The sequence below is a fragment of the Diospyros lotus genome, chromosome 12 (genome assembly GCF_014633365.1).
Source record: "Diospyros lotus cultivar Yz01 chromosome 12, ASM1463336v1, whole genome shotgun sequence".
In the NCBI taxonomy this organism is placed as follows: Eukaryota; Viridiplantae; Streptophyta; class Magnoliopsida; order Ericales; family Ebenaceae; genus Diospyros; species Diospyros lotus.
The window spans coordinates 9835454-9863129 of NC_068349.1; the positions used below are offsets into that span (position 1 = coordinate 9835454).

General features: G+C 37.9%; 1 protein-coding gene across 3 annotated transcripts in view; it reads left to right on the top strand.

Moving 5' to 3' along the window:
• LOC127814276 (uncharacterized) overlaps positions 1–27676 on the top strand; it is a 174586-nt gene that overhangs the window by 137326 nt on the left and 9584 nt on the right. For all 3 annotated transcript variants that reach the window (XM_052355686.1, XM_052355687.1, XM_052355688.1), the window contains 6 exons: positions 41–559; positions 1209–1386; positions 1473–1609; positions 4487–4613; positions 25936–26157; positions 26233–26592. In XM_052355686.1, the coding sequence (XP_052211646.1) occupies positions 41–559; positions 1209–1386; positions 1473–1609; positions 4487–4613; positions 25936–26157; positions 26233–26592 (1543 nt within the window). The remainder of the gene's footprint in view (positions 1–40; positions 560–1208; positions 1387–1472; positions 1610–4486; positions 4614–25935; positions 26158–26232; positions 26593–27676) is intronic.

The following is a 27676-nucleotide window of genomic DNA, read 5'->3' on the forward strand; positions in this document are numbered from 1 at the left end:
CATGTTTTACATCTTATAATGCTGACTAATTATTCAACAGGCTTGAGAATAGAACAATCAGCAAGACAATAAGCGTTCGCCAGTCTGGATCTGATGATGATTCTTGGACTAATTTAGAACCTCTTTCAACCACCAATTTTTGCTTGGAGGATCCTTATGGCCAAAGGGTCCTTGATGCTAGAATCCATAGTGGCAGTAGTACTGCATTCTGTAACCTTGATTTGGATAAGGAAGGATTATGTTCTGTAAATGATGGAGATATAGGATTGTTATTTCATCTTGCTGAAGTTGGTGATATCAAGGTTGCTAGGTTCATGGACGACAGAGCGTCAGGATCTCAATCAAATGTAGGTACCTTAATGACACCTGTTGGCAATTGGGGGAGTTCTCAGATGCAGAGCAAGACACAGGATAATACATCTCCTCTTGAGCTTATAGTTGAATTGGGAGCTGTTGGGGTTTCTGTTATAGACCATAGACCAAAGGAGCTCTTGTACTTGTACCTTGAGCGAGTCTTCATATCATATTCAACCGGCTATGATAATGGAACTACAAGCAGGTGAGAACATTTCTTATATTTCTGATCATTCTTTGTTTTTCAACATCTGCTATATCTAAAAACTCTGATATGAATTTTCTGTGATCATTCTTTGTTTTATCTGAACTAGTCTGGGTGCCTTCTTTTTCATCCATTCTTTCTTGTTTCTTTTAGGAATTATGTTTTGTTATCACCTCTGATTTATTGCTATGCAATGTTTCTTGACCCCTTTTCAAACGCAATCTATGCATGCTAAACCCAAATAAGATGAATGGCCATAGCCATCATGACCAAGATTCCAAAAATGTAGAATTTCTGCTCCATTCCCACGTCTTAGAATGCCTAAGCGTCTGGTTTTCTGCACCTGTCAACATATGTAATGCTTGTCCAAAGAAGGGCTCCACCTTCACCTCTGATCAAATGACCAAGGATCTGAATTTCCTGCCATTATCTTCCCTAATCAACCCATAATCCCTAGACCTAAATCCCATCAAGCTGAAACAATTGCCTATCTACCTCCACTTCTGAATCCTGGGAAGCCCAATAAAGCACTTCTCCTACAACACTCATGATTTAGTAACAGTTCATCCAAAGCCTATGCATTTTTTCCTCTGATGTGTTAAAATAATTTTTGAAAATCCAGCAAGCTGAAAGGTGTTCATTTTTTCAGGTTCAAGCTCATATTGGGCCAAGTGCAGCTTGACAATCAACTCCCTTTAACACTGATGCCTGTGCTGTTGGCACCTGAGCAGACCATTGATATGCTTCATCCAGTTTTTAAGATGACTATAACACTGCGGAATGAGAACCCTAATGGTATCCAGGTCTACCCATATGTTTATATACGGGTAATGTTTCCATGATGGCAATCTCATAGTTGTAATTTGACCATAGCCTGCAGATAATAACCTATTTTATATAACTCTTTTGATAGGTCACAGAAAGGTGTTGGAGGCTTAACATTCATGAGCCAATTATCTGGGCTTTTGTGGATTTTTACAGTAATCTTCATTTAGATCGTGTTCCCCAAAGTTCCAGTGTCAAACAAGTTGATCCAGAGATACGCATAAAGTAAGGTTCCTCCTTTTTCTTGTTAGTACCAAGCTAATTTAATGATTTGGTTCCTTTTACCCAAAGATTATTCCTCTATTAATGTCTTATTAATGCAATTTAGTATCTCCAGCCCATTGCATTTATTACGTTAAATTTGGTAATTAATTGATTTGATTAGCATCTTTACCCCCCACCACCCAAAATTGATGGTCCCTTTTTTTAGTGATGTTGATCATCTAATACTTAGCATTTGTTACTGAAAAGGATTTATGTTAACAGATTGAGTCCAAGGGCGATTAGCTAGATCAGAAGCTAACCCCTTCAAAGGCCTCCTTCCCTGTCCACCTATGTTGAAAGCTAGGGCTTGTTAGAGAGAACCCTTCAATCTCTTGCACACAAAAGTATGCTGGAAAAATATTGTTCTTATTGCCCGTACTCAACTACAATAGTCTTTATAACATAACCTTAGAGACTCTTAATAGGAAACGAATTGCAAATCTTCTAATGAAAATAGCAAAAGACCCAACAATATTAGGAATTAATAAACTAACTCAAAATAGGAAAACAAATCTCCTAATCAAAATAGGAAAAGATCCAACAATATTAGGAAATAAGAAACTGACTCAAAATAGAAAAAGAAATAATCCTATTCAGTTTTAGACCTAGTTCTACGCTTGTAAATTAGATGATTGGAGGTCTGGTTGTATTGCCCATGACAATTTACTTTTTGCTAGATGGTTAACTCTGCCCCTCCCTTGTGGCCCTCTCAACTGCCCGCCCCCTTCTTCCCCGGCCTTTGTGTTGCTTGCTTTAGACAATGGGAGCTTTGCTACGCCTTAGACCCGCCACTTTCATATGTCATTCTATTGTCATGGGGTCTGAAAATCCATAATGCATCAATGTGTAGAATTGAAATAAAGGTGAGGATGTGGATGATATTTTAGTAGTACTGCTTCTTTCCTTCTGACTCTTTCTAGGTTTGTTCCTTTTTCTTTTGTTTCTGAAACTCTTCACTTAATTCTCCTTTGGATTATTTTTATTTCAAATGAATTGCATAAAATATTTGAAAATGTTGCTTTCCTCAATGAATTTCAATAACCCATACTTTCTTAGATACAATTGACAGTAAATAATAATATAAAAGATAAATTTCCTTATTTCTAGCAGCTAATACTTTTAAATGAGTTGATGGTCAAAATATAGCATTGTATCAGAGCAACTAACTGTCCTAGGTTCAAATATCATTGCCAACCCAATATTTATATGTGTTTGGCCTAACTATGCAATGAAGTTTCACCACATGTAAGGAGGTGTGTTGAGAGAAAAAAAAATGATAATGTAACAAATAAAGTCACCCCTTACTCTAATAGCTTAAGCATTTACATAATTTGATGATCAATAATTTAACAAATACTATAAACTACACTAATCCCAGAAACGAGTCAGAGGGATGTATTTAGGATTTAGGAATAGCTTTTATTAGAGGTCATATCCTTTCTATTCAGAGTAATAAACACCACTATGCAGTTGTAACTTGCCACAGGTCCTCCTTGACGAGATAATAGGTTTGAGCCTCAAGTAGTATTACATGAATATGCTGTGGATTACACCATAAATTGTGTTTGTCAAGGTCATAATTTGGCATCCATTTTTCTATGGATGTTCATCTTTGTTGACTGTTTACTTTTCTTAGTACACATTAAGAAGTTTATTCATCAAAATGAAGAGAATTATACAATGGATGGCCCACCCCTTTCCCCAAAAAAATATGAAGAAAGACAGAAGGGAAAATGAAATGGCCATATGATAGAAGACAATTTTGGAAAAATCATTTCTTGTGGAGGTAGCATTTTGATGAGCTCTGGCCTACTATATGGTCCTAATGAATGATGTTCTGAATGATGGAGCCATCTCTGAATGGTAGTGTTACCCCCGGGATCTGGAGGTCATTCCCACTAGCATTATCTAGTCTAGATGTAGGAAGAATGACATTTCCAACTCTACAGATGGGAAGGTTTCCACTTCGACCCTATAGAGAACTATTCCTGAAAATTCCATGGGTATGTTTATAATTGAAGCAAGCAGTACAACATTAGGTCCAAAGGGATTCCCAAACAGATCACAGTACACATCTAGATTGCTTTGCAAGAAGAATGGCATTAAACAACGTCACTTTCAAGCAGATCTTATTCATGACTCAAACAGGGATTGTCCATATGCAAACCACCCAATAGTTACTTCCAACCCTATGCTACAAAGAGAGGATCAACTCTCCCTGGAAACCCTAGTTGGCTCAAGATAACTGTCAATAGAAGATGATATTGAACTCAGTAAGACAGACCATTAACCCTGTTATCTGGAACTCCAAGATTTGTAAGAGAAAAATAATCATTTCAACATCCACCTCCTTACCATAAAGCCAAAGAAAGGTATAAATACAAGGGACCATGAATTCTGTGCAACCATGGCAATCTACAGGGCCTTTCCAACCATTGGAAATTTACATTTCCAGGGATGTAAAGGCTTGGGATGGAACCTTTACAGACAGTTTATCTATCCTAAGTAACCTTAACAGTGAGGAACAAGATATATTAGTGGTTAACTTTTCTGTTGAACAATACATCTCCCTTCTCCTGATGCTATTTATTGTCTGGGAGGGTTTTATTTTCAAATTTACAGGTTTTGTTTTCAAACTTACCATGCATTACTTTTTATATTAACCAATGCAAGGCAGTACCCATGCAAGCTTCAGTGGTTCAAATCATTTTTCTTGTAGCACCCCTGATTTGAAAAAATTTTATATCTAAGATGATCGTGTATTATCCTCACATATCATTATCGCTATTTATTTGGAATTTAAGAACTAAAGATGGTCATTCTTACTTCTCTCATCAGCCTAATAGATGTTTCTGAAGTGAGGCTAAAGGTGTCTTTGGAGACTGCACCAGCTCAAAGACCGCACAGGATTCTAGGGGTATGGAGCCCTGTATTGTCAGCTGTTGGAAATGCATTCAAAATTCAGGTCAGATTTTTAGCTGCCTGCATGGTCAGATTTGTTTCATGTTTGCATGTTTGAACTCCTTTGAAGAATTTATTATGGAAGTATACGGTGGAGATGATTTATTGGATGAAACTTGTGCAAAGAAGAGAGAGAGAGAGAGAGAGAGAGAATGATATGGAGGAAAAAAGCAGATCTGAATTCTCTATTCACTCTTAGGTATATAGACAGCTCTGCCAAACAAACTAACAAACTCTGTACAACTAAGAGAAACAGAAGTATACTAAGCTGTATCCTTCTAACACTCCCCCTCAAGTAGGTGTCATGAATTGGGAAGAGAATTGAATGTATGTTTTATTCATTCTGTCCAGATCTATATATATACAGAAAACTAGCCAATCTACAATAGGAAACTCTTAATTAGAAATTTTCTCTAACGGAGATAATCTCTAAGTGATTTACAAAACATACCAAACACCTAATCTTCTATTTATACATTAGGAAATAATTCAAAAACGGCTTGATTGAAGGGGAGTGTTAGAAATACCGAGAGATTACTATCCATATTCAGGGATTAATATGGATTGAATTCAGTTGATTTATCTTTCTATATTTCTTCCTAGGAGATTGTATCTTGATTGTATTTTTAATTGTATCCTGTTGTGTCATTTGTATTAGATTAGATTAAATGTAAACATGTATTATTATATTGCTGCATAATTGTTTTCTGTTTAGCGTTAGAATTAAATACCTCTTCTAGAAGGTTTGTTTCTAGAAGGGGCAGCTGGCCAAAATTAATTAGTTTCGGTCAGTTGGACAGTTAGTTATAATCTTGTAATCCTCGCCCTTATATCTTATAAATAAGGGTCATGGGATAGGAGATGTAGCAAAGGGTTTTAGTGCGCCTATAGTTGTGAAGTATAGCTTCAGGTTTTCTGTCTTGATTTTGAGATTGTGTCTTGATTTTGAGATTGAGTGCAGGAGTTAGAGAGTGGCTGGTTTATAGCTTGTATTCTCTAGGATCCTTATAGCTTTCAGTGTATATGGGTGGGAGGGGATTCAGTTCTCATTGTAATCATCCCTTGGATGTTTCAAGATAGTGGATTAAATTGGTGCCTAGCAGTCTGGATGTAGGTCTTGTTTTCAAGACCGAACCAGGATAAATCTTTGCTTGTTTCTTGCTATGTGTGTCTGTTTGTGTTATATCTTTGTGCGTTTCTGCTATCGGTGTGTTCTTGGGTTCGATAGTGAGCTAGTTGAGTTGAGAAAATAGGTGGAGTGTTGTGAGTTACTCTAACAACTTGGTATCAAAGCCAAGAAGTCTTCTTTGGTGATCAAGATTTTCAAGAAACTCAAGAAATCTCACTTTCTTCAAGAAATTGATATGGCGCCATCTACCTCCAAATTTGACATCGAAAAATTCGATGGATCAAATGACTTTAGTCTATGGAGGATAAAGATGGAGGCGCTTCTCTGTAGTTAAGGACTCGAAGGAGCCCTGGAGCAAGAAGCCAAGACAACAGACACGACCACTGGGAAAGAAGTACCGGTGCTAACTGAGGAACAAGAAACGGCCAAGAAGGAAATCAATAAAAAGGCTTACAACATTCTAATCCTAAGCCTGGGCGATAAAGTTCTTCGAGAAGTTTCTAAGTGGAAGACTACAGCGGAAATTTGGAAGAAACTTGAAGACCTCTACCTTCAAAGATCGTTGTCCAGCCGTCTCTTCTTAAAGGCCAGGTTTTTTAATTTGGTTTTTTAATTTCAAAATGCAAGAATCCCAGAAATTGCATGACCATATAGATGATTTTAATAAGCTGTGCCTAGACTTAGAGAATATAGGAGTGAAGTATGAAGAGGAAGATAAGGCCCTAGTTCTGTTATACTCTTTACCTAAGTCCTATGAAAATTTTGTAGACATCCTTCAACATGGTAGAGATAAGCTCTCATTAGAAGATGTCATAGGTGCCTTAAATTCAAAAGAACTTAGGTTCAAAATGAATGAGAAAACCTCTTCTAGGGATGCTTTAACAGTCAGGTCAAGAAGCACTAAGAAAGATCATAAAAAAAAGGGATAAATCGAGGTCTAAGTCTAGAAATGGGAAAGGCCCAATAAAATGTTACTACTGCCAGCAAGAAGGCCACATTAAACGGCTATGCCCAAAGAGAAAGAAAGACTTAGCGGATAAAGAAAAATCAGGAGATGGTGGAGCCAACTGTTGTGACTCCGGTTATGATAGTTCAGAAGCCCTAATCGTTAGTGAACATTCAGACAGCCTAGAGTGGGTTCTAGACTCTGGTTGTTCTTTCCACATGACCCCAAGAAAGCTGTGGTTGCAAAACTTCAGGAAAATTAATGGTGGAAAGGTCTTGCTTGGCAATGACCATGAATGTAAGGTTCAAGGGGTAGGAGATATTAGGTTAAAACTTCATGATGGCTCCATAAGAACCCTCACTTCGGTGAGGTATGTCCCTGATTTGAAGAGAAACTTGGTTTCTCTTGGAGAGCTAGACAAAAATAGTTTTAGGTTCAAAGGTGATGGTGGATCATTTCAGATTTCAAAGGGGTCATTAATTTATATGAAGGTTGTTTTAAAGAATGGAATTTACCTATTGCAGGCCACCACTCTATGTGGTGAAGTTTCAACAGCCAGTAGTAATTCTAGATCTAAAGCAAGTCTGTGGCATCTAAGAATGTCACACATAAGTGAGCAAGGGCTCAAGGAACTTGCTAGCCAAGGTATTTTAGATATGGGACTGTCTCTAGAATTAACTAAATGTGAATCCTGCATTTTAGGTAAGGCAACCAAAGTAAAATTCAGCAAATCAGCAATCCATTCTTCTAAAGCACCCCTAGATTACATACATTCTGATTTATGGGGTTTAGCCCAAACAGAAACCCATGGAGGTTCTAGATACTTCCTATCTATTATAGATGATTTTTCAAGAACGTTGTGGGTATATGTTCTAAAATCAAAAGATAACACTTTTGACACATTTAAATCATGGAAGAGTATGGTAGAAAACCAAAAGGGCAGGTCAGTTTAAGTAATTAGAACCGATAATGGGTTGGAATTTTGTAATAAAGAGTTTGATCAAATGTGTAAAGATGGTGGCATAATTAGACATCTTACAGCTCCCAGAAATCCCAAGCAAAATGGGGTTGCTGAGGGGATGAATAGGACTCTTTTGGAAAGGGTAAGGTGCATGCTGTTTCACGCTCAATTACCCAAGTCTTTTTGGGGTGGAAGCAGTTGTTGTTGCTTCCCATGTCCTAAATAGAACCCCCTCAAAAGCTATCAGCCTCCAAACCCCTTATGAAAAGTGGACCGGCCATAAACCAAGCTTAGCCCATCTTAGAGTATTCGGTTGCCTAGCATATGCTCATCTAAAGCAAGGTAAATTAGAATCTAGGGCTAAGAAATGCCTCTTTATTGGTTACCCATCAGGTGTTAAAGGTTTCAAACTATGGAACTTAGAATTAGATGGACCTAGGACCATAGTTACAAGAGATGTAACATTTGATGAAGACTCTACCATAAAATTAGGAAGCAATGAACCTCAGCCAAATCAGAAAGAACTTGGAAAATCAGTTCAGGTGGAGATCCCAAGTGAAAACCCAAATCTGACTCAAGATATCTCAGATTTCGAACAGTTTGATCCTGAACCTTTAAGTAACCAACCAAGACCAAGGATCCTCCCAAGTGGAAGAAGAAGAAGGTGACAGTGATGCAGACTCAAGCCTTAGAGAACCACCTAATCCTGATAGATATAATGTGGCTCGAGATAGGCAACCTAGATCCCGTAGACCTCCCCAAAGATATGGCTTCTTAGACCTGGTAGCTTATGCCTTTAATAGTGCAGCAAAATCCATAGGAGAAGAACCTCTTACTTATGAAGAGGCAATGGCCTCAAAAGATGTACGAAAAATGGCTGGAAGCCATGAGATCTGAAATTTTATCTCTAAATAAAAATCACACCTGGAAATTGGTTGAAAAACCAAGAGGACAACGTGTGGTAGGCTGCAAATGGTTGTATAAGATTAAAGAGGGAGCAGGAGATCAATCTAAGCCTAGGTTTAAGGCTAGACTCGTGGCTAGGGGCTTCACTCAAGTTCATGGAGTTGATTTTAATGAAGTGTTCTCTCCAGTTGTTAGGCACACTTCCATAAGAATTCTCCTAGCCATCACTACTCAACTGAACTTATATCTTGAGCAAATGGATGTTACAACAGCCTTCCTCCATGGGGACTTAAAGGAAAGGATTTTGATGGATCAACTAAAAGGTTTTGAAGCTAAGGGAGAGGTGGAGAAAGTATGCTTGCTTAGAAAGTCCTTGTATGGTCTTAAGCAGTCCCCTAAGGCAACGGTACTGAAAATTTGATTCGGTTATGAGCCAAGGGTATTTTAGGAGTTCCTATGATTGTTGCATCAATTTCAAGCACATCTCTTCTAGTATTTCTATATATTTACTGCTCTATGTAGATGACATGCTTATAGCAAGTCAATCCTCTCAAGAAATCCAGCTTCTCAAGGATAAATTGAGGGTTGAATTTGAAATGAAAGAGCTAAGGGAAGCTAGAAAAATTCTAGGAATGGAAATTTTAAGAGATAAGCTCCATAGGAAGATATATCTTTCTCAGAAATCCTACTTAACAAAGCTTCTAGTTAGATTCGGTATGGCTGAAGCAAAGGCAGTCAGTCTGCCTTTTGCTGCTCATTTCAAGTTATTCTCAGACCAGTCTCCTAAAATTGAGGAAGAGAAGAGGGAAATGGATCATATTCCTTACTCGAGTGCAGTAGGCAGCATCATGTATAGCATGGTGTGTACTTGGCCTGATTTGGCGCATGGAATGAGTGTCATCAGCAGATTTATGGCAAATCTAGGGAAATCTCACTGGATGGCAGTGAAATGGTTATTTAGATATATTAAAGGATCTATAAAAAATGCTTTAACCTATGGTGGAGCTAAGTTAGGAGAGGAAGCTAGCATCCTAGGATTCTCGAATGCCAACTATGCTACCGACCTAAACAAGAGAAGATCCACAACCGGCTATGTCTTTCAGCTGTGGAATTCTACAATTAGTTGGAAGTCAGGCTTGCAACATGTGGTAGCATTGTCCACCACCGAGGCTGAATATATAGCTGTATTTGATGCTATAAAAGAAGTTATGTGGCTTAAGGGTCTAGTTAGTGAGCTCCTAGGGGTAGATGTCAAGGCAACTTTGATGATAGTCAAAGTGCCATACATTTGTCCAAAAATCAAGCCCATCATGAAAAGACTAAGCATATAGATGTAAGACATCATTTCATAAGGCAAATTGTTGAAGATAAAATTGTTTTTCTAACCAAGATTGCAGGCGAAGACAATGCGGCGGATATGTTTACAAAACCAGTACCTGTCGCAAAGCTGAAGCACTGCATGAGGATCCTTCAGAGAGATCCAGGAAGGAAGTGATGATGCTGGGAAGCGGAGGTCATTTCAAGGTTGAAGATGAAGTCTAATCGAAGTACAAATGGGTGGAGAATTTGTTGTGTCATTTGTATTAGATTAGATTAAATGTAAACATGTATTATTGTATTGCTGCATAATTCTTTTCTATTTAGCATTAGAATTAAATACCTCTTTTAGAAGGTTTGTTTCTAGAAGGGGCAGTTGGCCAAAATTAATTAGTTTCGGTTAGTTGGACAGTTAGTTATAATCTTGTAATCCTCGCCCCTATATCTTATAAATAGGGGTCATGGGATAGGAGATGTAGCAGAGGGTTTTAGTGCACCTATAGTTGTGAAGCATAGCTTCAGGTTTTCTGTCTTGATTTCGGGATTGAGTGCGAGAGTTAGAGAGTGGCTGGTTTATAACTTGTATTCTCTAGGATCCTTATAGCTTTCAGTGTATATGGGTGGGAGGGGATTCAGTTCTCGTTGTAATCATCCCTTGGATGTTTCAAGATAGTGGATTAGATTGGTGCCTAGCAGTCTGGATGTAAGTCTTGTTTTCAAGACAGAACTAGGATAAATCTTTGCTTGTTTCTTGTTGTGTGTGTCTGTTTGTGTTATATCTTTGTGCGTTTCTGCTATCGGTGTGTTCTTGGGTTTGATAGTGAGCTAGTTGAGTTGAGAAAATAGGTGGAGTGATATGAGTTACTCTTAACATATCCTAGAATGTAAATATTTCCTAATCTAGATTAGGAAACTACCTATATGGGCAAATAGGTTGTATATATATTTCTTGTAACCTTTCATTGAAAATGTGATTGGATTTTCTATCATTTTGACAGTTTTGACCATGAATATGAACGTGGGAGAGACACCCAAATATTCTAAGAGCAAGATGGTTAGTGATGTTAAGATGTGTGTAAAAGTGTGACAATACTCCCATAGGGCTTTGGAGATTGAATACTTGAGTAGAAAGTCGATTAATAATGCGAGTGGCTGTGAGAACTGCTTTTCCCCAATAATGTTTTGGCACATTTCTTTGGAATAGTAATGTCCAAGTTGTGGAGAGTTTTCCTTTCAACTATTCCATTTTGTTGACGAGCATAGACACAAGAAGACTCATGAATAATTTCTTCCCCCTAGAAATAAGCCAACAAAGTTTGATTAAAGTAATACCTGGCATTATCTGAACAAAACCGTTTAACTTGGATGCCAAATTGGTTTTTTACCGTGGAAAGAAAGTTTGGCAGTATATTACTAACTTCACTTTTGGATTTGAGCAAAAAAATCCAAATAACTTGAGTACAATCATCGATGAATGTCACAAACCAGCAAGCTCCAAAAATACTAGGAATTGGAGATAGACCCCATATGTCACTATGAATCAACTCAAAAGGAACTAAACTCCTTTTATTGGTAATAAGGAAGGTTGAATGTTTGTGTTTGGCTAACTCACATACCTCACAAACAAAAGGTTTATTTTCTAATCCTTTGAACAAGAAAGGAAAAATAACTGCAAGAGTTTTAATGGAGGTATGACCCAGTCTACAACGGTGAAGCCAGATCAAGTCTTTAGCAGTGGATTGATGTGTTCGAATAGGAGAGTTAGGGAATGATTCTACTTGCTGATGTCTGGTGTCCCTTTCCGCTGCACATCCAATCATCATTCCCAAACCCTGGTCCTAAAATAAACAATGAGTTGGGGAAAAATGTAACTTTGCAATTTAGGTCTTGAGAAATCTTGGTGATAGATACCAAGTTTCTGGACAGTTTAGGAACATGAACACTTTTAAGGGTGAATTTTGGACTGATTCTTATATCTCCTATTCCAGCTACTGTGGTTGGTAAACCATCTGCAGTGGCTATTTTTCTATTACTAGGACAAGGAGTATGAGTGCTAAAATTATGAGAGGCACAAGTAATATGATCTGTGGCTCCCAAATCAATAATCCATGAATTTCTAAATGACTTTTCTGAGGTAGTTAAACCATGAGAGATTGAAAACCTACCTGAATGTACCAATGAACAGGTACTTGATGGTTTCTCAAGAGTTGCCAAAAAATTCCTCAACTTCTCAACCTCCTTTTTATTGAGATCTGTTGATTAGGGGCCTTTCTCCTCTCCTTGTTGTGTAGTCACCTAGTATGCCTGCCCTTTGTGCTACTTATTCTGTCCTCCTTTGGTTCCCCACTCTTTGCTAGGAGGTTTCCCATTCAGTTTCCAGCACTTCTCCCAGGGTGTGCCTCAGTTTGTTACAATAGGTGCACCATAGAGAGTCCTTATCTTCACCACATGCTGTCCTGGATTTAGCCTTTCAATTTTCTTTGGGACCATGGGCTGTAGTTTTTGTCAACCCGGGGCTTCTAGTGATTTCATCTCCAACATCACTCCTCTTCTTCTTTCTTTTGCCAAAATAATTGAAACTACTTCATTAAGAGTGGGTAAATCATCCTTACCTAAGATCTAGATTCTCACAAGATCAAATTTTGCATTCAGTCCTGCTAGCAAATCTTATGTATGGTCCTTCTCAACGAATGCCTTCAACAACACAGCATCTTTACTGCCCTCCATCTTTATTACTTGATATTGATCCATTTCCTTCCACTGCCCCTTCAGCAAGTTCACATAATCTGTGACAGTTTTATCTCCTTGTTTTGTTAACATAGTTTTTATCTGCAACTCATAGATTTGGGTTGCGTCCTTGACTTTGGAATAAGTTTGTTGAATTGACTCCTAGACCTCCCTTGCAATTGGTAGGAACATGCACGTGCCACTGATCTCTGGTGACTTAGAATTCCAGAGCCAAGCCATAATCATCGAATCATGCTCATCCCATGAGACAAAATTGGGATCTCCTTCCTTTGGTCCAGTTCCGATGATGTGGTTGAGCTTGCCTTTTCTCTTTAAAATGGTGTTAATCAGCTGTGACTATTTTAGATAGTTCTTCCCATTGAGCCGGTATGCAGCACCAATTTGCTGCATTTCCTCGAATACTAGATTTGCTGATACTTCTCTGGCAATATGAGAGACGACTTCAGCAGAGGCAACAATGGTTGACATCCTTCCTAGCTGCTAAAATACTTAGGAAAATTGATGGCTTCAAGGGCAATGAAGGCTAGTCGAACAGCAAAGACAATGAAGCCAAAAAGCTAACAGCAATAAAGGCTGGAGGCTAAGAGGATAACGACAATGAAGGCGGAAAAAAAAAAGTTGCCTATAAGTTTCCTAAGGTTCTAATACCATGTCATGAATTGGAAAGAAAACTGCATGTATGTTTATTCATTCTGTCTAGATCTATGTATATACAGAAAACTAGCTAATCTATAATAGGAAACTCTTATTTAGAAATTTCCTTTAATGGAGATAATCTCTAAGTGATTTGCATAACCTACCAAATCTGTACACCTAATCTTCTATTTATACATTAGGAAATAATTCAAGAACAGCTTGATTGACAGCCCTTCAACTTTCCAAGATAACTCCCGTAAATCTGCTATATGATATCCGACAGTAGGCACATATATATCATATGTGCCTAGCTCAATACAAATGTAGTCAAGCTGTATATTCCGTAATGCCTTTGTAAGAAGATCGACTAGCTGGTCATGAGAGCCAACAAATGAGGTGCTAATTTGTCCAAAGACCATCTTCTATCTCACAAAATGACAATCGATTTCTCTATGTTTAGTTCGTTCATGAAAAACAAGATTTAGAGGCAATATACCTAATCTTGCCTAATTATCACAAATAAGTTGCATAGGCCTCGAGTTGCCAAATCTCAATTCTTTGAGTTACAGAAGCCAAATCAGCTCACAAGCAGCTAAAGGCATGGCCTGATATTCCACTTCAGCACTAGATCTAGCAACAAAATTCTGCTTCTTACTTGTTCAAAACACCAAATTACCTCCAACTAGGATGCAATAGCCCGGGGTAGAGTGTCTATTTGTGGGATAACTGAACCAATCAATGTATCCAACAATCTGCTAATGTTCCTTGTCCTCAAACAATAAACCCTTACTAGGAGCACTCTTAATGTACCTCAAGATACACACTAAGGCATGCTAGTGGCTATTACAAAGGGTGTCCAAGAACTGACTCACTACACTTATAGCAAAAAATATGGCTGGTCATGTAATGATGAGGTAATTAAGCTTCCCAACCAGGCTCCTATATCACCCAATGGCTCTCCCTGTTCTGGTATAAGCTTAACAGTAGGATCTATAGGAATATCTATAGCTCAAGAATGAAGCATACTAGTCTCCAATATATCCAAGGCATACTTCTATTGAGAAATACACACCATGCATGGTTTAAGCTACCTCAATGCCAAGGAAATAACTTCAACCTACCCAAATCCTTGGTCTAAAAATGAGAGCGCATATGAGCCTTCAACTACCTAATATCAATTGTTGAACAAGAGATAGAGAGAGAACCCTTTTTAGGAGAAGAGAATTGTGTGAGGTCTAGCCGCCTCCTATTGAAATTTATAGTAAGGCTATACAATAACTAAGGCTAAAATTAAAGTCTAATTACAAGCTAATTACATTTATTCCAACACCAATCTTATCATGGTCGATAATTGTACAAGAAAACTGAAAACTTAGTATATTTTCCACTTCCACTTTATTATAATATATTACTAATTTACATCAATCAATCAATCCCAACAATTAAGATTAATTATAATCAATCCCATAGATTGTGGGATAAGATTGATTATAATCAATCTCATAGATTGAGGGATTGATTGGGATTGGTAATCAATCCCATAGATTGTGGGATTGTTACAACATTTAAATCTACAAAATATTTAACCAATCACACACATAATCACAGCCTTGATTCACGACACTCCCTCTCAAGCTGGTGAATAAACATTGTCCATTCCCAGCTTGGTTGTAAGCTTGTAAAAGACCTGACTATTGAGTCCCTTAGTTAGAACATCTGATAGTTGTGATTCGCTTGGTATATAAGGTGTGCATATAAGACCACTATCCAATTTTTCTTTAATAAAATGTCGATCCACCTCAATGTGTTTTGTCCGGTCATGTTGCATAAGATTGTGTGCAATGCTGATGGTCGACTTATTGTCACAATAGAGCTTCATAAGACCTTCCCACTTGAGTCTTAGATCTTCCAAAATAATCTTTGACCATAATAGTTCACATATCCCCTGTGCCATTGCCTGGAATTCTGATTCTGCACTTGATCTGGCCACGACAGATTGTTTCTTACTTCTCCAAGTAACCAAGTTTCCACCCAAGAAAGTACAATATCCCAAGGTAGATCTTCTATCAATCACTGAGCTTGCATAATCTACATCAGTGTAGGCCTCTAAAGTGAGTTTGTCCCCCTTTTTTACCAGATTTCCCTTTCCTAGAGTACCCTTGAGGTAATGTAAAATTCTGTAGATTGCTTGCACGTGAAGTTCCTTAGGTTCATGCATGAATTGACTCAGTATACTCACAGCATAGGCTATATCTAGCCATGTTTGAGAGAGGTAAATTAGCCTGTTGACTAACCTTTGATATGCTTCTTTGTCTGTGTCTCTATCTCCCTTAGCTTCACCAAGTTTGTGATTAGGGTCAATTGGAATGCTAGATGGTTTGCAAGCCATTTTCCCTATGTCTCGTAAAAGATCAGGGATATACTTGTGTTGGGATATAAATATTCCTTGTCTGGACCGTGCCACTTCAATACCTAGGAAATACTTCAAATTTCTTAATTCCTTAATCTCAAACTCTTTAACCAAACATCTGCCCAAGTTCTGCCTCTCCTTTTCATCATTTTCTGTCACTATAATGTCATCAACATAAACAATAAGAGCTGTGACAAGATCTGAACCTGAGTGTTTTATGAATAGAGTGTGGTCCCCTTAACTCGGTTTGTAACCCATAGCTTGCATTACTTTGGAAAATCTCCCAAACCAAGCTCTAGGTGACTATTTTAGGCCGTATAGTGTCTTCTTGAGTCTACAAACCTTAGTCCCAAGTCTGTTTTTGTTGAATCCTAGGGGTATGTCCATATAAATTTTTTCCTCAAGGTTTTCATGCTAGAAAGCATTCTTCACATCAAACTGTAACAAAAGCCAATCAAAATTAACTACTAGGGATAAGAGATTAACTACTAGGGATAAGAGAATTCTCACCATGTTCATTTTGGCTACCGAGGCAAAAGTTTCTCGATAGTCTATTCCATATGTTTTGGTAAAACCCTTAGCTACCAACCTAGCCTTGTATCTTTCAAGTATCTCATCTGCTTTATACTTGATTGCTAAGACCCATTTACACCCAATAAGTTTCTTCCCTTTTGGTAAATCCACAATCTCCCATGTATTATTCCTCTTAAGAGCCTGCATTTCAACATTCTTGGCATTCCTCCAATTTTCACAATTTAAAGCCTCTGATAATGTGGTAGGAATGGATGTTGTGTGCATGTTTGTAAGAAAGCTTCTATCAGATGAAGAGCATCTTTTAAAGGATACAAAGTGAGAGTGGATATAAGGGATGTTTTGTGCACTCTCTAATTCCTTTCTTAGTGCTATGGGAAGGTCAATATCAGCCATGGAATCAACATTAGAAGGTGAGTCAATAGATGTTACCTCATTTCCAGACATTGGAACTGATGATAGGCGTAGTCTTGGTTCAGGTTCTAGATTATTTCTTCTGGAGTAAATTTGGAAAAACTGTTTGTCAGTGGTGGTCTCTTCCCCGACAGGTTGGAGGGAGGATTTAGGTTCATGAGCTTGTGAGGCTGAGTCAAATGCAAGTTGTTCAAGTAGAGGTTTAGGAACTGGGGCTAGCGACAGAAAGTTAGGAAGGAGCAACCCATCCTTATCTTCCACACTTGAGGTCTCCCTCTGAAGAGAATGGTGACTAAAATAGGGTTCAGTTTCAACAAAGGTAACATCCGCAGAAACCAAAAATTTTTTACTCGAATGATGATAGCATTTGTACCCTTTTTGTGTAGAAGAATAGCCCACAAAAACACACTTAAGAGCTCTAGGATCCAACTTCCCTTGATGAGGGTTGTGAACATGAACAAATGAAACACACTCGAATACTTTAGGACTAAGCTGATTTGCAGTGGGAAGAGCAAGATAGAAGAGGGATAAGACTACCATAGGAGTTTGAAAATATAACACTCGAGAGGGTAATCGGTTTATGACATGAGTGGCTGTGAGGACAGCTACTCCCCAAAATTTTTAGGCACATTTTTGTGAAACAACAATGGCCTAGTAGTATCTAGGAGATGCTTGTTTTTTCATTCTACAATCCCATTCTATTGAGTGGCAGAAACACATGAGGATTCATGAATAACTCCCCGATGAAGAAAATAGTGGGAAAGGGTTTAGTTGAAATAATCCATTGCATTGTCTAACCAAAATCGTTTGATTTGTGCCCCAAATTGATTGTGGATCATAGAAAAGAAATTGGGAAGAATATTGCTCACGTCAGATTTAGATTTAAGAAAAAAGACTCATGTAACCCTTGTGCAATTATCAATGAACGAAACAAATCAACGTGCCCTAGAAACATTTGGAATGGTTGATGACCCTTGATATCTATGAATCAATGTCCCAACCTGTAACGATGCAACCAAATAGTGTCCTTGGGGGGGTTATATGATTCTGAAAGACATGTTAAGGGTTGCTTCCACCTGCCAATAAATAATTTCTCAAATTTCTCTAGATAGTACAGGCTATCTCGTTCCTTAGCATGTCCAATCATCAGTCCCAAGTCCTTGTCCTAAAACCAACAAGAAGAAGGAAGAAAAAACACTTTGCAATTAGTGTTATAAGATAGCTTGGATATAGAGATTAAGTTGGTGAACAGTTTAGGCACATGAAGGACATTTTTTAGGGTCAGGGAAGGGCTGATTTTGATCTCTCCTATTCCCATTACCAAGAAACTTTTGCCCCGATAGCCAAAATGAGCACGGTGAGAATTCTCTTATCCCTAGCAGTTTATTTTGATTGGCTTTTGTTACAGTTTGATGTGAAGAATGCTTTCTAGCACGGAGACCTTGAGGAGGGAATTTATATGGACATACCCCTAGTATTCAACAAAAATAAACTTGGGACTAAGGTTTGTAGACTCAAGAAGACACTATATGGCCTAAAATAGACACCTAGAGCTTGGTTTGGGAGATTTTTCAAAGTAACGCAGGTCGTGGGTTACAAACCGAGCCAAGGGGACTACACTTTATTCATAAAACACTCAGGTTCAGGTCTTGTCACAGCTCTTATTGTTTATGTTGATGACATTATAGTGATAAGAAATTATGAAAAGGAGAGGCAAAACTTGGGCAGATGTTTGGCTAAAGAGTTTGAGATTAAGGAATTAAGAAATTTGAAGTATTTCCTAGGTATTGAAGTGGCACGGTTCGGACTAGGGATATTTATATCCCAACACAAGTATGTTCTTGATCTTTTACGAGACATAGGGAAAATAGGTTTGCAAACCATTTAGCATTCCAATTGACGCCAATCACAAACTTAGTGAAGCTAAGGGAGATAGAGACACAGAAAAAGAGGCATATCAAAGGTTAGTCGTCAGGCTAATTTACCTCTCTCAAACATGGCCAGATATAGCATATCAAAGGTTAGTGTTAACTGATTTCTTTCTCCTATATATATTGCTAGAATAGGGTGAGTATGAAAGAAAAGACCGGGAGGAAGGAGTCATATGGTCTATGGTTTTAGAGTCAATAATCCATGAGTCTTTAAGGATGTTTCAAAGGCATTTAAAGCATGTGAAATTGGGGTTTTACCTAATTGTTGCAGTGAGCATGTACCTGAAAAGGATGATGCCTCAAGGGTACTTAAAAAGTACTATAGCCTTTCAATCTCTTCCTTGTTGAATTCAAGTTCATGGGACTGTTTTCCCTCCTGTGGAGTTGCCATATTAACTTGCCCATGGCTCCTATGCTGATGTTTTGCCCATTCCTTACTTGGTGGCTTTCCATGTAGCTTCCAGCACATCTTCCTAGTATGTTGTGGTTTCTTACAGAAAGTACATCACATATTCTCATAGTTGTCATTGCCCATGGATTTGAGACTTGTTTTTCCATTTTCTCCAAGCAGTTAGCCCTTCTTAAACCCACGATTTCCTCCTCCTTTTGTCACTATTACTGAGGCCTCAATTGGTTTGGGGTCCAACATGACACCCCTCTTGCTTTCCTCAGCTATAATAATTGAAATCACTTCATTAAGGGAAGGTAAGTCATCTTTGCCTAGGATTTGAACCCTCACCTGATCATACTCCACATTTAGGCCTGTAAGAAAATTGTAGGTGCGATCTTTGTCTATAAAAGCCTTCAAGGTGGTTGCATCATCACTGTTCTTCATCACAATTACCTTGTAGCGATCCATTTCTTTCCATAGTCCATTTAGGAAATTGGCATACTCGGTGACAGTTCTATTATCTTGCTTTGCTGCAACTATTTTGGTCTTCAACTCGTAGATCTGGGCTGCATCCTTCACCTTCGAGTAGGTTTGTTAGATAGACTCCCAAACCTCCTTTGTTGTTGACAAAAACATGCAGGTATTGTTGATTTCAGGAGCCATGGAACTCCACAGCCATGCAATGATCATAGAATCTTCTTCATCCCATGTTGCATAGGCTGGATCTCCCTTCTTTGGTCTAGTTCCTATAATATGGTTAATCTTCCCCTTCCCTTTCAAATTGGTTCGAATCAACTAGGACCATTTAAGATAATTCCTTTCATCCAACTGGTCAGCAGCATTGATTTACTACGGTTCTCCTGACGACTAAAGCAGCATGGGTGCCAGTGTTTCCCTTCTTATCATGGGAACTAACTTCATCAGTGGTGGCTGACATCTTCGGTTAATGGGAAGAGCCAAGGGAGGAATGGGAAATAATGTACTATTGCAGTAATGAATGCTACTTGTGATGGCTGTAGTAGCGGGTAAGGTTGGGCAATAATGAAGGTTAGTGATAGGATATCAGAGACAGTAGAAGAATAGTCGACGATGAAGGCTCGAAAATAAGAGTCCTAGGATTTCTTGAGCTCTAATACCATGTAGAAGAAAATTGAAAACTTTGTATATTTTCCACTTCCACTTGATTACAATATATACAGGAGAAAGAAATCAATCAAATCCCTATAACTAAGGGGGAAAAAAGAAGGAACCCTAATTACATCAATTACTAATTTACATCAATCAATCAATCCCAACAATTAAGATTGATAATAATCAATCCCATAGATTGTGGGATTGCTATAGCCTTTGAATCTATAAAATATTTGAGCAATCACACACATAATCACAGTCTTGATTCAAGACAGTAATAACAATATCATCTATACACACCACCAAGTATATAACTCGATTAGTAGAATGGCTATAGAAAACCGAATGATAGCTTCACTTCTAGTCATGGAAAAGGACTATATGATAAAAAGTGACCAAACCAACACTGAGGAAACTGCTTCAAGCTATACAAGGACTTCTTCAAGCCACACCAGTTTAGACTCCCCTTAAGCAACAAACCTAGGAGGTTGCTCCATATGCACCTCCTCCTGGAGGTTGCCATGAAGAAAAGCATTCTTAATATTTAGTTGGTAAAAGGCCACTATTAAATAGCAACTATCACAAGAAAGACATGAACAGAAGCAATCTTAGCCACTGAAGAGAATGTATCACCATAATTTAACTCAAAAATGTGAGTATGGCCCTTAGCAACCAACTGAGCCTTTAGATGATCAATTGTGCCATCAAAACTAACCTTAATAGTAAACACTTATCAACAACCAACAATAGACTTCCCAAGAGGTGTAAGATCCCATGTCTCGTTAGCAGCATCCTGCCACCCAAGATGAGAAAGAGCCTTTGCATTTGTCTCAGGAATAGAAACTGAAGAAGAGCAAAAACAAAAGCAAAATGGACAGGTGACAAATGAAAATAGCTCACAAAAGTATAAATGGGATAAGGGTTCTAAGTGGAACTTGTACCTTGATGTATAGGAGCTTGGGCAAAACCAAAGGGAGACGAAACAATGGCACTATCAAAGATTGTGAATTTATTCCTAAATATGTCTCATTTCCTAAATGTGGCTCCTCTCCTAATGTCTCCTTTCCTAAATATGGCTTCTTTCCTAATGTCTCCTTTCCTAAATATGTTCTCTTCCTATTGTTGGAGATTTCTTGTTTATCTTTCTTTCCCTGTTGTATATTTCTTAAGATATTACAATATAATCTCCCAATCTCTAGTATATATTGTAAAGGATATATTAAGTTGAATACAAGAGAAGAATTATTTCTTTCTTTATGGTATCAGAGCAACTCAGAGAACTGTAACCCTTTGTGTTGTTTCTTGTTGACCTTTATCGCATCTATTCTTTGTGCTTGCTGAAATCCTGTCATGTCGACCTTTCTTTGCTAACCACTATTCTAACTTGTTCTTGTTCCCTTCAATCTCCTTTATTATTTTCTAATTATTCGATGAGAATATGTCTGAGACTTCTGAGAACATGACATCCAATCCTAGAGTTGTTCCTGATGTCCCATCAACTGGTTCAAGTGGAGAGCTTCAAAGCATCAATGCCATTTATTGCTTGAATAGGAAGAATTATCTGCAATGGTCGCAGATCATGATGACGCTCTTTAAGAGAAAAGGGAAAATTTGCCACTTAGATGGGACTAGTCCAAGCAGTGATGACCCTAAGTTCCAAGCATGGGATGAGGACGACTTAGGGAAGGTGTGCTAGCTATAGAAAGCACTACATGGGTTGAAGCAATCACCTATGGCATGGTTTGGGAGATTCACAGCCGCAAATGGGATATAAGCAAAGTCAAGTGGATCATATGATGCTTATCAAACATACCAAGAGAGGTAAGGTTACTGCCTTACTTGTTTATGTTGACGATATAATTGTAATTGGAAATGATGAAACTGAAACTTAGAGATTGCTTGGCCCGTGAATTTGAGATTAAGGAGTTGGGAAAATTGAAATATTTTCTTGGGATTGTAGTTGCTTGGTCCAAACTAGGAATCTTTATTTCTCAAAGGAAGTATGTTTTAGATTTACTCTAAGGAGACTATAAACTTGGCAGCAAATCAACAAATGTTCCTATTGAACAAAATCACAACTTAGGCAAAGAAGAAACCGGTAGTGTTTTGGATAAAGGGAGCTACCAAATACTGGTTGGGAAACTAATTTATCTATCACACACAAGGCCAGATATAGTCTATGATGTCAGTGTAGTAAGTCAGTTCATGCATAATCCTAGGGAGAAGCATCCACAAGCTGTTCAAAGAATACTTCAATATCTATCTCAAAGCTACACCTGGGAAATGAGTGTTAATCCAAATAGGTGGTGAGCTAGCCCTAGAAGTTTATACAGATGTAGACTATGTAGGATCACCCGTTGATAAAAGGCCTACTATAGGTTATTGCATGTTCCGAGGAGGCAATCTTGTGACATGGAGGAGGAAGAAGCAATCTGTGGTTGCTAGATCAAGTGTTGAAGTTGAATTTATGATGACTCGTGGAATTTTTGAGTTGTTACTGCTAAATGATTTGAGGATTAAATGAAGTGGACCTATGAAGTTGTATTATGATAACAAATCAGCCATTAGCATTGCCTACAATCCAGTCCAACATGATAGAATTGAGCACATATAGATTGACAAACATTTTATAAAGGAGAAACTTGACAGTGGGCTGATTAGCACTCCGTATGTGCTTTCGTGTGATCAATTAGCAAATGTTCTAACTAAGGGACTTTCAACTGCCTAGTTTTCAAAAATAACAAGTAGGCTGGAAATAAAAGATATCTACTCACCAACTTGAGGGGGAGTGTCAAATTTCTTGTTTTTCTTTCTTTTCCTGTTGTATATTTCCTAAGACATTAGGATATAATCTCTGAATCTCTAGTATATGTTATAAAGTTCATATTTAGTTCAATGCAAGAGAAGAATTATTTCTTTCTTCGGGCACCATCTGTCGGAAGACATCAGTTTGAAGAAACATCACCATCAGCAATAGGAGGCGTTGGATCTACTACAAAAGGCACTGGAGTATGTGGTGGTCTAGAATGGCAATGATAAGTCTAAAAAGGAGCAGGAACAACAGGAGCTGGAATAGGGACAGGAACTGGAGGATGAAAAGATGGAACAGGAAGAACATCATCAAGATGGGAAGAAGTACCAGATGGTGAAGAGAAAAAGAGACTAGGCTCCCCATCCTACATAAGAAGGAAATCAAAATAAAAAATAACATGGCAATGAAGGGACTGAGTGAGGCGAAATGGAAATGAGATTATATGGACCTGTGCCTGTGGGGATTTTTTTTACAACCATCAACCATAGTAATAGGAGGAAGTTGAACAAATGGATCAAAGTAAGAATGTAAGGATTGATTACCAGAAATATACTCTGAAGTGATAGAATCAAGGATCCTAGGACTAAGAGAGACTTGTGAATGGCATACTAGAGTTACTAGTGGATGACAAAGTGAGAGAAGAAGAATCCTGGGCAACAAAGACTACAGGAGAGGATGCCTGTCTAGCCACCTGCTGGCGATACTCTGCCAACTCCTCAACAAAGATATTATAAGTAGGGATTGGTCTCTCGGTGTGAGTAGAAGTATCAGGCATTACTGATTGCTCTTCTGCACTCTCAAGGGCTGCAAGATTGGCCTTAGGAGGCCAACCATGGAGAGCCTAACAAGGTTCCTTATAATGTTCAGGGTGACAACTGTAATTACAGAAAGGCTGTTTAGCCAGCACCTCTACCACTGAAACGAGAGCTTCTATGAAGAAAAGAGAAGGAACTGAGAGAAAACAGAAGCTAGGATTTACTGAAGAATAATCCCATGATTGCTAAAAACAGAGAATCAGTTGAGTATATATAGACTTGAATACTCAACTGATTCTGTTAGAAATACAAGTAGGTAAAAATACAACTAATTTGTACAGCTGTACAAGAACAAGCGGACAAATCCTAAGAACAAATGGATAAATCCTAACGAACAAACTGAATTCAACAGTAACTACTTAATAACAAACAAAACTACTTATCTCTACCTTCCCCCTCAAATTAGACACTGCAACTTTGGGCAAATCATCCTTAGTAGAAGCAGTCTGTTTAGTTTATCTTGAACAGCACAGTTAGGAGAAAATGTTAGATCAAGCATATTACACAGAAAGAGAAATCTGTCTCTAGGCACAGTTAGGAGACAATGTTAGGCCAAGCCTATCACAAATATATGTATATATATATATATATACGCTAGTGTTTTAAAAAGCACACTTTAAGTGCAAAGGGCTAAGCGTAACTCCTTCAGAGATTTTTGTGGACAAAGCTCAACAACTATAGTTGAGCGCAATCAAATTTGTGATATGTTGTGGCTGCTGTATGGAACCCTTACTCAAAAAAAAAATCTATTATTGGATCTTAAAAAGATCTGAATAAAATCAGATATATATTTGAGAGAGAGAGAGAACTCCAGATTCCTAGAAATGCCTGGACTTCTTCTGGCAGAAGATGAATAGTTTATACCTTTCATCTTTCAATGAAGTGTTCAACATCTTTTTCTCCATGAAGAGTTCAGCATATTCAATGAAGAGTTCAGACCTTTCATCCTTCCTTTTAATGATTGCTTTTTAATAGTTTATATATTTTATGCTTATAAAAGCTTTTACCCTTCACTTCGCCTAATTGTTTGAACTTGTCATGATATAATTTGGTGAAGGATTTTAGACCTTTAAATTGCTTATTTCTTACATCATACAGTTCCTTTCATGCTTCAATTTAAAAAAAAAAAAAATAAAATTCTTGAACTCAGTTATTAACACAAGATTTCATGTAAAAATAATTTAATTCTGCTGCAATGATTTACCTAGGCAAAGCTAGTGTTGGTATAGTATAGTTTCCAATCTGATCGTGGTTCATCTAACCTTACAAAATCTGTGCAAAGCCAATAATTAGATGGATAATGCTATTTGTACAAAAGGCAGTGTACAGAAAGCTTTATAGAATAATGAAATGACCAATTTATCCCTCTGATAAATGACCCAAAACACTCTCTCTCCTCTGTCTCTCTCTCGCCCGCCTCGCCCTCACTGCCTGCTGCATCCTTGGTTGGTTTGGGTGGTCGCCGGTTGTTGGAGGTTGCAGCGGTGAGAAGGTGAGGCGGCGGAGGCAAGGTGGCAAGGCGTAGAGGCAAGAGCAAGCGAGGTGGCGAGAGGAGGCGAGGCGGTGAGGTTGCAGCGGCGAGACGAGGTGAGGCAGTGGCAAGAGCAGGCGAGGGTGAGGCGGGCGGGGAGAGAGAAAGAGAAGGGGGTGAACAAAATCGCGATATATCGCGCCTGTAAAGTGTTCTATGAACCCTTTTCTGTACAAATAGCGTGATCCTAGTTAGATAGACATCCAATTGTTTCAGTGGCAAATATACTGATATGTGAAGCAAAACAGAGAACATATGGGCCTGGAGATACAATTATTCTCTCCGTAATCATTTTATGATGACATATGGGGCTTTTTGTATCTATCCTATACTTTGCCTGAAATTTGTACATCTGGAGTTGAGTTCCCTATCCTAAAAGGAATCTAAAACTAGAAAGTCAAGTTCTGATTTCATTCTTATGAACCTTATATTTAAAATTTCAAGTCCTCAGTCCTTGCATTTTTTTGTCTGGTTACCTGGTGCTTTCTCTTAATGTGTTTGCATTTTTTCTTTTCTTTTTCATATCCAATTCCTATCACTTCTTCCAGTTAATTTATATGTTCATATTGCTGTCTTTTCAGTCTCTTTCTCAATTCGAAGTCAGTCTATTTCTCTGAAATTTTTCAATAATTTCTGTCAAGTAAAATTGAGAAATATCAGATATAAAACCATGTATAATTGGCATGATGCTCACACTCAATGTAACAACTCTTTTAGGTGCATTTAAGGAGCGTGATGCACAGAGATAGATTCATGCGGAAAAGCTCAGTCATTCCAGCCATTGGAAACAGTATATGGAGAGATTTAATCCATAATCCTTTGCATTTAATTTTTTCAGTAGATGTACTTGGTATGGCAAGCTCTACATTAGCTTCTCTTGGTAAAGGATTTGCTGAACTCTCAACAGATGGCCAGTTTCTACAGCTACGTTCAAAGCAGGTAAGTATTTACTGATTTATTTTCTTAAATACCTCAACAGTATAATCCAAACCTGAAAATGGAATATGGGGTTAGGTATGGTCAAGAAGAATAACAGGTGTAGGTGATGGAATCATACAAGGAACAGAAGCTCTTGCGCAAGGTGTTGCTTTTGGGGTGTCTGGAGTTGTGACAAAACCCGTGGAGAGTGCCAGGCAAAATGGGCTTCTTGGGTTTGCTCATGGACTGGGACGAGCTTTCCTTGGAATCATTGTACAACCAGTGAGTGGAGCATTAGACTTCTTCTCATTGACTGTTGATGGCATAGGGGCAAGTTGTACCAGGTGCTTAGAGGTTTTGAATAACAAAATCACGTTCCAGAGGATTAGAAATCCCCGGGCTATCCGTGCTGATAATATACTTAGAGAGTATTGCGAAAGAGAAGCTGTTGGCCAGGTACTTTTTCTCTTCCTTTTCCATAAAATCCATGTATTAGGCTGACAATTTTCCTGCATTTTATGCTTGGATAAGCCAAATCTTGTGCGGATCTGAAACAAAGTCCCCAAAAAAACATTATTGTCTACATTTTTGTCAGTATGATGCTTTAGTATTCAGTAAACACACCTTGTTTTTTATTTACCTTCTACTATTATTTATTTTCTATAAGCGCCTGCTCTGTATTGGTTTATGATTGAAGTTTGGAAAAGGAGTAGCTTATCATTCATGCTCTGAAATGAAAAAAGGTCATACCTCAAGATTCTGAAACTTATTTTAAGGTTTTACTATTGGATTATGAATGGACTCAAACCAATCCATTTTGTTATACCTCATCATACTATTCAACTTTTCCAGAATCAAATCACTGCTGCTAGGTGGAGGCAATAATTACCCATCACCAGAGGCATGCAACTAAGAAATTCTGGCCAACATAGACAATATGGATTTCTAAAATGATAGGAGCTCTAATCACAAATGAAATGATGATTTCTTTTCTTGAAGTATATGAGTGTTATGTCAAATAGCCATTTACTTCAGGCATATTTATCAACTATTGGAAATGTTATTTGATTTTTTTATTTCATTTGTAGGTGAGTATTGAACTTAGAAATGAGCTTTAAGATGGATTGGAGGGCACTCTTCAATGTGGTCAAATTACACAAACCATATTCTCTTTCTTTTTGGTTCTCATATTCGTGTAATGGTACCAATGATGAAAGCATTTAACTAATTATATTATTTTTAAATAATATTACCTAGGTGGCAGCCTCACTATTGTTTTGGTAAGTAAGTTTGCCCTAATATTATTTAGGTAATATTATTTAAAAGTTATAGTATTTTAGTGATAAACCCATTATATTATGGGAAGGCATGATCCCATATGATGGTACAAATGCTTGGAGTTGGCTAGAAGCATTGGTAATAGAAAGGAGTTGCAAGAAGGTGGCAGTAACCATTGGTTGTAGTTTTGTTATTTGTCAGTGTGTTATAAACTGTCAGTTACTTGTACAATTAGCTAGCTGAAAGGTAGTTAGTTGAAGAA